The sequence below is a fragment of the Aegilops tauschii genome, chromosome 1, assembly GCF_002575655.3.
Source record: "Aegilops tauschii subsp. strangulata cultivar AL8/78 chromosome 1, Aet v6.0, whole genome shotgun sequence".
Classification (NCBI taxonomy): Eukaryota; Viridiplantae; Streptophyta; class Magnoliopsida; order Poales; family Poaceae; genus Aegilops; species Aegilops tauschii.
In genome coordinates, this window is record NC_053035.3 from 14130138 (window position 1) to 14141980 (window position 11843).

The 11843-nt window shown below is 42.5% G+C and overlaps 1 protein-coding gene and 5 non-coding genes across 6 annotated transcripts; all 6 read right to left on the minus strand.

Moving 5' to 3' along the window:
- Positions 1–1369: 1369 nt before the first annotated feature.
- LOC109783600 (phragmoplastin DRP1B) lies at positions 1370–7683 on the minus strand. Its single transcript, XM_020342192.4, has 11 exons — positions 7367–7683; positions 6488–6647; positions 6317–6397; positions 6139–6189; positions 5946–5995; positions 5746–5836; positions 5586–5650; positions 3541–3693; positions 3404–3473; positions 3071–3318; positions 1370–2049 (listed from the first exon to the last, which is right to left on the minus strand). Exons 1-11 carry the CDS (start codon positions 7595–7597, stop codon positions 1705–1707), a joined length of 1545 nt encoding a protein of 514 aa, XP_020197781.1. The 5' UTR covers positions 7598–7683; the 3' UTR covers positions 1370–1704.
- Positions 3906–3997, minus strand: LOC120962175 (small nucleolar RNA SNORD96 family). The gene has a single exon (XR_005753023.1). It is a non-coding gene; the product is annotated as a small nucleolar RNA SNORD96 family (small nucleolar RNA).
- Positions 4314–4458, minus strand: LOC120962252 (small nucleolar RNA snoR135). The gene has a single exon (XR_005753094.1). It is a non-coding gene; the product is annotated as a small nucleolar RNA snoR135 (small nucleolar RNA).
- Positions 4480–4624, minus strand: LOC141040188 (small nucleolar RNA snoR135). Its single transcript, XR_012201092.1, has one exon. It is a non-coding gene; the product is annotated as a small nucleolar RNA snoR135 (small nucleolar RNA).
- LOC120962251 (small nucleolar RNA snoR135) lies at positions 4704–4847 on the minus strand. The gene has a single exon (XR_005753093.2). It is a non-coding gene; the product is annotated as a small nucleolar RNA snoR135 (small nucleolar RNA).
- LOC120962253 (small nucleolar RNA snoR135) lies at positions 4927–5069 on the minus strand. Its single transcript, XR_005753095.1, has one exon. It is a non-coding gene; the product is annotated as a small nucleolar RNA snoR135 (small nucleolar RNA).
- Positions 7684–11843: the final 4160 nt, after the last annotated feature.

Genomic DNA, 11843 nt, shown 5'->3' on the forward strand with positions numbered 1-11843 from the left:
GTACATTTCTCGATGATTAGGACAGATTAGCATGAAGGTATAATTATCTTTTTGCAACCATTTACAAGAAATGTGTTTGTGAATGGCAGGGACGACCAAATCATCCGGAGCGCCCCTCGGCGGAGAAGACGGAGTTGAGCGTGGTGATCGAGGAGGTGCGGAGCATCACATCGAGGGCCTCGCCAAGAATTTTTTGGCAAGGACGCCGATAAGCAGCTCGAGGTCACCATCACCTGTGACCGATACATTACTAAGAAGACTTTGAATTTCCCCATATTTTTCCATGTCTAGAAGATAGTTTGTGTAATCGTATACCCTCTGCAGGTTGCAAGATAGTTTGAGTGAGCACTACGCATGTCGAATGATGCATACATGGGTTTGTGATCTGTGTCTGCTGGTGATGGATGTAAAATGAGAACAAAATTTATCTAAAACTCAGCCTGATTTGTAGTAGTAGCAGTAGCAATTTTCTGGACAAATTAATTGTGTATCCAAGTGAGATAGTAGTACACAATAATTCATACAGTAGTTGAATTGAAGTTGTGTATCATGTCACCACATTTGGCAGCTCTTTCATCTGGTGAAATGCCAATTTCCAATTGTGACTTTGAGGTAAAGAAAAAAATGCTAGGCCAGCCGATGCCTCGTGCGCCTTGTTCCCGACATGAATCTTGCATCGTCCGAGGCTACACTTTGGTAGTTGATGTCACACCTACTTTCCTTGTTTTTCCTTCACTGTAATACCAGTATTGTGTATTACGATGGCATTTTAAAAGAGCTTTGGTAAGATGGATACCTAGGAAGGAGGAACATGTCGGATAGTTGGTGTTGAACTATGTGTGTTTGGTCAAGATTGTGTTGTGAAGGTAGGCTCAAGCGTTGATTCTGCTCGTGAGCGTAATGGTACAAGCCTGCCTGACTGTGAGAGAGACGAAAGTCGGCCATAGTGATCCGGGAGTCCCGTGTGTAAGGGCTCTCGCTCAACGGATCAAAGGTACGCCGGGGATAACAGGCTGATGACTCGCAAGAGCTCTTATCGACGGAGTCGTTTGGCACCCCGATGTCGACTCATCACATCAAGGAGGCTAAAATCAAAATATTTGGTTACATTCTTCTTGGGTGGGTGTGGACGTGCTTATAATGTTTTTTTTATGTTGTGATGAGTGTTGAGTTAAGAATTTGTTGTTAAATAAATAAAGCGAAGCAGCTGGTATTAGATCCAGCAGTTTATATTTAAAGTTGGCAAAGGAAAATGGAATATATTTTGTAGGAGGATGTATGCAATAGTCTAAAGGCATGTGAAAGGGTAACTGACGGTAGCATTCGTTTAGTCATACATACACGTATAGTTGAGCTAATAAAATGCCTATGATGAAAATAAGGAGATTTTATCGGCTATGAGATTCAGTATGCAAACACAATCTACGTAGGTCATTATGTAAAGAGCCATGGATGCTGTGCCCTAAGCAGGTGTCCAAGATGAAACCAAAGAGTTAACTACCAGACCAAATTGACAGTCGTCAACAGAGTTATACTACCAGACCAGATTGTCGCCCGTTAATTTCCTACATACTACTCATGACGTATCTTCCTCCTCTTTCGACGGTGACGATGCTTCTTGGTAGAATCATGCTTCAGCTACTGATGACGTATCTTCCTCCTCTTTCGACGGTGACGATGCTTCTTGGTAGAATCATGCTTCAGCTACTGATGACGTATCTTCCTCCTCTTTCGACGATGCTTCTTGGTAGAATCATGCTTCAGCTTCGTGGGCACAGCGTTTACCAGCCGTTTCCCCTGGACTACACTCACCATCAAGGCGTCCCCATCCTCAAGAAATGCCGTGATTGCAGATGATGCGGCTTTCCGGACAGAAAGCTGCTTGCTTCTTGCAGTCTCACCAATAAAGACCTGGCCATCAACTTCCACCGTTGACAGCCAACGCGTCATTTTGCTAGTCTCGTGCACCATTGAAGAAGAGAAACAGGGCTCGCATATGCTCTTCTTTATGGTGAACTCTTTCAGTGTTTGCGTGACATGAAAGTTGGCCTATAGAGTGGCACAAAAAGAGCCTTAAAACAAGTTTCAAGAATAACATGGCAATTATACAAATTAAAGCAAACAACAATTTTAAACATTTTAAGCATGGATGAAAGTTGCCTATTATGGAAGTACATGAAAATCTGAGCAAGATACAAGTATGACGTTTTTTATGTTGCACGGTCATTTAATTATTAGCATTCTAAAACAATGGCTTTCTATAGATATGCAGTGAGCAAAAAAATAAGCAATACAAATCTGTCAAAAACAGCAACATACTAACTTGAAAGCAACATCTAAATATGCTACAGTATATTACATGGCATGAATGTACAGGTGACACATAGCAAATCCTGATTACTCAACAAGATCAAATGACCTCTAGATCAATGGAATGCATCAGACAAGTTGGCAAGTTATAACAGATTCTCGGACTTAGTGAAATCCAAGGGAGTAGCCGATAACAGGTTTATGATGCCAACTCCAAGGGAGTAGCCGATAACAGGTTTATGATGCCAACTTTGGGGCAAGACAAAAACATGCTACAGGAAGATTCCAGAAATGACTTCCTATTTGATATATGCCAACAAATGCATTTTGAAAATACTGCATAGGAAATAGCCTAAAAGGGAAATGTCCAGATCTGTATTTTTCCAGAAATGGGGTAGTGCCCAAATTGGACACTGCTAGAAATAGCAAGCGACTGAAAAAGGAAACCCGAGGGTCTCAAAGGCTGTCACATGGGTCCAGTAATGTTAAATCGCAGAGAACAGAAAAAAACATAAACGGGCTGGAAGCAGCACACTGTAAGGCCCTTGATGGATCTGGCCCGAAACAAATGAGTGACTAAGTGTGCAGAATAAAAGAAACAGAGCAAAACAGGGGCACCTAGGACTAGAAACCCAAACCCCTCGGATGAATAGTGGCTGCGCTAGCCACTGGGCTAGCTGTGTGTTATTAGACAGAGGCCATGGTTTGTCAGATAGAACTGCCTTAAATGAACAAGTTTAAGAACAAGGCACGGTTATACCTTATTGACCATTTCCAGGAGCATATCAATGTTGTCATCACCTAAGTTATCCTTGTAAGCAACAGCAGCAGCATCCTCCTCTGCCTCTCTAAGGTGCCGATGATCACATAGTGATGCATATGCCTGGTCTCGCACACGGACAGTGCACCTGAAGCGCATGTCATGTGGTGGACCCTCTGTCGATACTTCATAAATAGGGAAAGAACCAAAGGACCTCAATGAATAACCCTGCAGCAGTCCTTTCTTGGCTATTTGGATAAAAAACAGAAGAGCACATAAGAAAATAGCCAGTGCAGCAATTAAGCAAGGGGGCAATTCAGCAAGGGGTAATACCTGATTTCATATCAAAACTCTTGAATAGTTTGGTGGCAGAAAATTTCGATTTTACAAGATCTTCAAGATGCTGCATGTACACATGATGAAGTCAAAAAAAGAATCAGCATAACACAATCATCCTCAAAAGGCATTACCTTCGAGATACTCTTGGCCAAATGCTCCACTCCCATCCTATGAGCCAGATGAGCATACTCTGGTTTCTCCATGAAAAATCCACGTTCTTTTTGGGTATGATCGATAGCACCAGTCCATCGATATGGCAGCGGATAAGATCTACCTTCTAATACCTGCAAATAGTAAAATAAGCTTCATCAGAATCTAAGATGCCCAACGATCACGGGTAACTAATTAAATGGTGTTCTTGCGCTTGAGCAAAAAGACCCCAGGATTGTGGGAGTATCAAAAAACACTAACAATTAAAGAGTGAAAGACAAGGAACTAAGACAAACGTTATTCAATAATTAAAGAGTGGATGACCAGAGACAAACAGTATTCAATTTGACCTCAGAATTGCAGAATGACAGCATGGGCGCATAGCGACTGATCAGTCCCAAAAGATGGTATGATTAATAGGTTTTTCATCACTGACCAAAACTGAACAAATGTCTCAGAAATCTCAACACAGATAAAATATGAACCAACACAAAACTTTAATAAGGGGGGCTGGACACTAGAATTGCATATGCACAGACAAAAGGTTAAAATAGAAAACAAAGTCACATAAGAAAAACGATTGTTGAGAAAACCATGCAAGATTTTACTCAACTGCCCATTTCACCACAGGCCAGTACATACCATTAAAGTGCAGTGCCAATCATGCTAGCCCTGCAAGCAGACCTCAAAAGATAATTTTTCAAAGGGAGAGTGCAGATACTAAAGGCATAGAAATAACAATGAGATGCATTTGAAATGAGAGGCAAATGATTGTTGGCGAATGAGATAATGAAGCTCAACCCAACTGCCCATTTTCCTAAAATTAATATAGCAGGAAACACTTTCAGTAATAAACGCACAGCAAAAAGCACTTAACCGATACACACTTATCCTGCAAAGGCAGCATAGGCATAAGAATATAATGAGAGGAAAATGATTGTTGGCGAAAGAGATTATCAAGCTCAACCCAACTGCCCACTTTCCACAAATTAATATAGCAGGAAACACTTTCAGTAAGAAGTGCACATCAAAAGGCACTTCACCAATACACACTTATCCTGCAAAGGCAACAAGGGAGAAAATTGGCAAAACAACTTCTAAAGCAAAGCAGATAGATTCAGAGGCAGTCATCTCATTGGAAGGATAATGAGAGGAAAATGATTGTTGGCGAAAGAGATCATAAGCTCAACCCAACTGCCCACTTTCCACAAATTAATATAGCAGGAAACACTTTCAGTAAGAAGTGCACATCAAAAGGCACTTCACCAATACACACTTATCCTGCAAAGGCAACAAGGGAGAAAATTGGCAAAACAACTTCTAAAGCAAAGCAGATAGATTCAGAGGCAGTCATCTCATTGGAAGGATAATGAGAGGAAAATGATTGTTGGCGAAAGAGATCATAAGCTCAACCCAACTGCCCACTTTCCACAAATTAATATAGCAGGAAACACTTTCAGCAAGAAATGCATAGCAACAGCATTTAATTGATACACACTTATCCTGCAAAGCCTAAAAGGGAGGAAAAGTGAAACAAAATCATGTGCTAAGCAAATAGATTCAGAAGCATTCATCACAGACAAAGAACAGAGAAGGCAGTATTGTTATGCTGTTATGGAAACAGACAACAATCACACACAAAACATAGAAAAGGAAGATTAGTTGAGAGGGAAGTGATTGTTGCAGAAAGTATACTGCAGTCTTTCCCCTTGTTGGTATAGTTCGAAACACTTAGTGCAAAAGCCAAGACACACTATCCTGCACGATGTGCATAAAACTTAGCATCATGGAACCTACGAATTACTAATCATAGTTTGTTGACTTACATAACATGAAATACAGAAGATAACACAGATATAACAAGCAAGTTGTAGCACTAAGGTTTGCGCATCACTGCATATCAGACAAGGATTCTAACAATACCATGCGACAAGAAAATGTGAAAGCATATACTACCTCCATTCCTAAATACTTGTCTTTTTAGAGATTTCAAATGGACTACCCCATATGGATGGTCTAAACTTACCTTAACAGCGTCGGTGCTCTCATCCATTAGATCAAGCTTCGTTAGTACACCGAAAGTTCTTCCACCTGAATGGAAAAGTACAAGAGATTAAATTAGTCCAATAAATAAGGTTATTTCGAGCAGAGATTAGTGATACGGAAAACATAACATAGCATCATACCATCAGGATCAACTTCTTGAGATATTTTAATTGCAACAGAAGTTGCAAGATCATCATTTGCTGGAGAAATAGCAAGAAGTATAGTGTTGGGCTGAAAAACAAAACAGATGTTTCTTTATCAACCAATAATAGCCACACAAACACCTAAACTAGTAGACCGGCAATAGAATAATATACCAGTTTTAATAATGTTAAATTACCTTTTCAATAAATGCTCGAACGATGTTTTCAATCTTTTGAGCAGTACCATCTAAGCAGCACAAAGCAAGTACCAAATTAATGAAGACATATAAAATGAATGGTACCCCTCTGTCCATAATGTAAGACATTTTTTGACACCACCATCTTACACTATGGGGCAAAGGAAGTAGTAGCTCATAAGTTGTCACTTACCAACAGCAAATTTACGAAGCCCGGGAAGATCAATAAAAGTAAGGTTCACAACTGCAAACAAACAATATAAAAAATAAAAACAAGGAAAAGATAAAACACTCAACAGCATTAATATTAAGAGAGTTTGATATTGAAACAGCAACATTAAAGTACATAGACAGTGAAATACATATCGTACCATCTGAAGCAAATATGCTTAGATGGACAGGGACATCTGAGATTTCACTTGAACAACGGGCTATCTCCGCCTTGACTTCAGCTGCAACAACAGATGAAACCATGAGCCAGATATAATCACGACAATGAATAAAATTGACAGAACTAAAGGTTAAGAGATTCATGGAATTACCAAAACATGTATACTTTTTACTGGGCTGATGTGAAAACATAGCATATTCTTTAATGCCATCAACTTGATTAAGCTTGACGATGAGAGGGCGGCACGTGATGCCCTTGGGTAGGAAATTTTTTCCAATGAGGCACTCCAGCACCGAAGACTTTCCAGCACCCTGCGATATAGTCACGAGTTTGAAATGTCAAATGTACAGGACAATTCTGTGGTTGTTTTAGGCAACAAGAGTTCCAGCTAGGCATTCCCTGTCTTTATTAGTCCATCTGGAATTTTTTGTAAGATGTTTTTAGAGTATCAAGAAAATTTTGCGTACAATACCACTAACAGAAGTGTTGTGCGCACAATAAAAGCCTCATACATCTTATCCCGGCTGTAGAGAAAATAAAACGGACGGCTGCTATTACACAGATCATACAGAAATCGTCATATATGCATGCGGCACAACTCATATACAACTACTGACCAAAGAGATTTGCGAATTACGTATCCCTAGTTAGACCAATGTTTCAACAATATTACGAACTAGCACCACTAGTTATCAAAGAGATTTGTGAATTAAGCTACCCTTATAGACCAACGTTTCCAGAAAATTACAAATTAATACAGCTACTTATCAACGAGACCATCTATGCAGCATGAAACATGAGGGGGGTGTGGACTACTTTCCTGAAGTAAGAGATTCAAACCATTAACAGGATTATACCACGAGATACAACATTATAATACAAGATCCACCAATATCCCTGGGCGGAATGAGACAACGAGATACAACATATCCCTGGGCGGAATGAGACAACGAGATACAACATTATATTATAATACCAGATCCACAACTAAAATCGGGAGATGTAACACGACGGGGGTGTTGGGGCGAACCTGGACTCCGATGACAGCGACTGAAGGAAGCGCGTCCCAGTTCCAGTCGGCGGGGAGGGCACTCTCCTCGCCCTGGTCGGCGAGGGCGGTGCATGCCCGCTGCAGCTTGTCGACCAGGGATACGAGGCCCTTCATGTGTTGTTGCGGCAGTCCTGGCCGGATCCGGTTGTCGTGGGGAGGAGTCACGGGATCTGGCTGGAGGTCGTCGTCGTCGTGGGGAGGGACCGGCATGGTCGCCGGTCGGCGAGATCGGGGGAGGGGGGAGAGCTAGGGTTTGGCGATAGAGCTGGCGGCGGGATGGTGGTGGGGAGAGACACGGGGGATGGAGGGAGGCGGATGTGGATTATAGCTGGCCAAACGGCCCGGCCCGGCACGGCACGGCCCGGCCCGCGACGGCACGAATACTAGCCGGGCCGTGCCGTGCCAGCCCACGGGCGGGGGGTCGCAGCCCAGGCACGGCACGCGGCATAGCTGGGCCGGCACGCGGCCCGCCCAGGCACGCCGGCCCGCTTGGCGCTAGCTGGCCCGCCTGGCCTGGCGCTCGCTGAGTCGCTGCGCGCTGGCTGCCTGGCTCGCTGCCAGCCTGTGACGCTGCTACGTTCAAAAAAAAAAAAAAACCTGTGACGCTGCAGTGCTGCACGCCCACCATATATACGCTACGCTGCACCGCCGCACGCTGCCTCGCTGCCACACTGCACGCTGCACGCTGCTATTGCTATATCTGGCCAAATACTAGCCGAGCGAGATGGGAAGTTTATATACAGCGAAAAAATGTCGAAAAAATACCAAAAAAATTTATAGAAAATTACAAAAAAAATGTAGAGTATTATGTGGGATAAATCTAGAGTTTTATTAGTGCTTGCCTCATTAAAACCTTCCATCCCAAAGAAGTAAAAGAGTACAAGCCATGCTCTAGAAATACTAAAAGATTAAAAGTATAAATAAAAAGATTACAAGACTAGAATTGAACTAATTTTGATAGTTCATCCTTGCCCAGCAGCCGCGGCCAGCTCGTCTCTCTTGATGTGTGCTGCTCTGTGCCTAGTAAGGATGTTTACTGGACCGTGGCATGCAATGCGCAGCAGCTTACCGCATCTTTTGCACCGTGCTTTTAGCTCGGATTTTCTACCGTCCATAACTACTTCAGCATCGTAGTAGTCCCAGATTCTGGAGCCTCTTTCATCCATGTTTGTAATGTGTGTGTAAAATGAGATGCAGTTTGAGACTTTTGAGTGTAAGAAATGAGAACTTGAGAAGGGTCGGGCATCCCTTTTTATAGGAAAAAGATGGCACGTTAGGCACGCTAGGCATGTTAGGCGCGTGAGAATATTATGTGGGATAAATCTAAAGTTTTATTAGCGCCCGCCTCATTAAAACCTTCCATCCCAAAGAAGTAAAAGAGTACAAGCCATGCTCTAGAAATACTAAAAGATTAAAAGATAGAGAAAGAAAAAAATACAAATACTACAACTGACTAATAGGATCCTTGCTCCGCAGCCGCAGCTATAGCCGCCTCCTCGGCTGCCTTGACGTGTGTCGTCTTGTGCCTCATCAGGTGGCCGGTTGCAGCATACCCGATGCCATCATACTTTGGCACGCTCAACTTCTTACCGCATTCTTTGCACTTTGCAAAAAGCTCGGTGAGACCTTGGTCATTTGTAACGAATTCTTCATTGTAATACCTCCAGATGGGAGCTTGTCTCCGAATAACGTTTTGAAGAGGAACAGCCATGTTTGTGACTTTGTGTGTGGAAAATGAGATGGAGTTCGAGTGTGAGAAATGAGAAAGTGGGCATCCCTTTTTATAGCAAAAAAAATGCCACGTTAGGCACGGCAGCAATAATTGAGGCAATGTATCATCTGGGATAAATGTTGAGCTTTATTAGTGGCTGCCTCATTAAAACCTTCCATCCCTGAGAAGTAAAAGTGTACAAAGCCATGCTCTAGGATTACAAAAGGGAAAGAAAATTACAAAAAGAGAAGAAAATTACAAAATGATAAGAAAATGACTACACTACAAGTCTTCGACTATTCTTCCGGGTCTTCTTCAAAGTTCATTTCTTCAAACATGGCTAGTAGTTCTGTGTTTTCTGCAGTGTGTTGCGCTCTCCTTCTTGATAACTCCCCATCTTTGACGGACATCAGTGTTCTCACCATATCAGGGGAGAGACTAGTTCTTCTCTCCTCAATTATTCTTCCAGCAAGGCTGAAAGCAAACTCCGATGACACCGTAGAAACAGGCACCGATAACACATCACGTGCTAATATGGAGAGCACCGGAAATGTAAGCTTGTGTTCTTGCCACCACTGTAGTAAGTTGAAGTCTTCCTCACTATCTAAATCGTACATGTCTTTGTCACTGTTGAGGTACTTCGCTAACTCCCCGCCACCTTGAAGCACAGATGTTGACGTGGAAGAGCTTCCGGCGGTCGAGGAGGATGAAGAACCAAAGATCTTGCTCCATGCTCCTCTCTTTTTACCTGCAGTAGGTGCTGGTGGAGGTCGTTGCATTCGAACTCCGGCATATTTTTCCTCATACTTAGCAAAAACTTCAAAAAGCTTCTCATGAGCCTTATTGAAGTCGTCAGTATAATCTAAACTTAGGGATGCATATAGTACATTGAGTGCACTACGATACCCTTCAAGTTTAGCTCTAGGATCCAAGATAAATGCAAATGCATACAACAGTGGAATTTGCTGCCAATATTTTAGATACTTGGTTTTCATGTCAGCAACAACATTAAGTAACAATGCATCCCCTTCATATGCTTTCAAATGACTAGCAATGTCTAATAGGGTATGCACCATCAAAGGAGATGTCGGGTAATAAACCCCAGACAAAGTAACTGTTGCATCATAGAACAACTCAAGAAATGCAGCCAATGCTGTAATAACATGCCAAGTTTCTTCGCTAATTAGAGGTTCAACCCCATAATTTGCATTAATAAAACCATTGAACTGAACTCTGTCTCGGATAACTGCCTTAAGCATCAAATATGTAGAGTTCCATCTAACAGGCATGTCTGAATTATACTTATGAGGAACGCACCCTATAGCAAGGCAATATCTCTTATAGTTTGTAATTCGTTGAGTTGAATGCGAAAAAATAAGATATTGCAATGCATATGACTTCAACATGTGGTTCACATAAATGTAACGCGCTTTTAGCAATAAGATTAATGATATGGCAAGCACAACGTTGATGCATGAAAAATGATGCAACATATATGGAGAATATAGGAGTCAGAGTATTCATTGCACTCGTGTTTGCTGAAGCATTATCCAAAGTTATTGAGAAAACCTTGTCGGCAAGATTAAAATCATTCACAACTTTGAGTACAGCTTCAGCAATGTTTGGACCACTATGTGCTACATCAATTAATTCAAATCCTATGACTCTTTTTTGTAGATGCCAATGTTCGTTAACATAATGAGTTACCACACTAATGTAGTCTTGCTTTGCCCGACCAGTCCAGATATCAGATGTTAACGACACTGAAAAAGTGCACGTAGAAAATTCTTCTTTTATTTTCTCTTTACCAGTTTTGTTTAGCTTTTTAATATCCCTACTTGTAGTTTGTCTAGAAACTGGTCTATAATTAGGATTATGACAAGTTTGAATATATTCTACGAAACCATCAGATTCACCAAAACCCTAGTGGTAAATCATTAGAAGCAATAAGACGACATAGACCTTCTCGCTGAACATTAGCATCGTAGGTGAAATTGTGTACCATACCGTCAGGGTTGAAGGAGAGCTGCGTTTGCACAGCTGCCGAGCCCGACGCGCTCTTTTCATCCGCCTTGGCGTGGCTTTCCACATGCCTCTTCAGGTGGCCGGTTCCTCCCTTGGCTTCTCCGGTATACTCCTTCTTGCACCTTTTGCACCTTGCAACCACCCTCCGGACACCGTCCACCACGGAGATTTCTTCATCGAATGATTCCCACACCACGGAGGTTCTACGACGACCTCTTTGCTTTACACCAATGGTGGTGGAGGAACCCGTCCCACTACTCGAATTGGTGTGACCATCGGCTTCGGCACTTGGATCGGTATGGGGTTCGAGAGTGTGATGATCGGTATAGGCATGTTGCTCGGGTGGGGGCATGGTATAGGCATGTTGCTCGGGTGGGGGCATGGTAGTGTGATCGGTGCTACTAGTGTAGAGACTATACTCCATATCCCCAAGACCGAAATCGGAGAGTGGGAACCTAGTATTGTCATGGTCATCCATGTTTGAGTGTGAGAAATATGTGGGCTGGGCAGCCTTATTTATAGCAAAAATTTGGTCATTTTTCGGACAAATTTGACCCTCTAACGATCAAATTTTCGAATATATGAATTTTCTTAAATAAATACCCAAACCCTATCCTAAACCGCTCTAAACCCACCCTAACCTCCCCCTAAACCCCTCCCAACGGTCGCCTCGCCTGGGTGTCGAGCCGAGCGAGCCCCCCGCTCCCCCATCGATCGAGG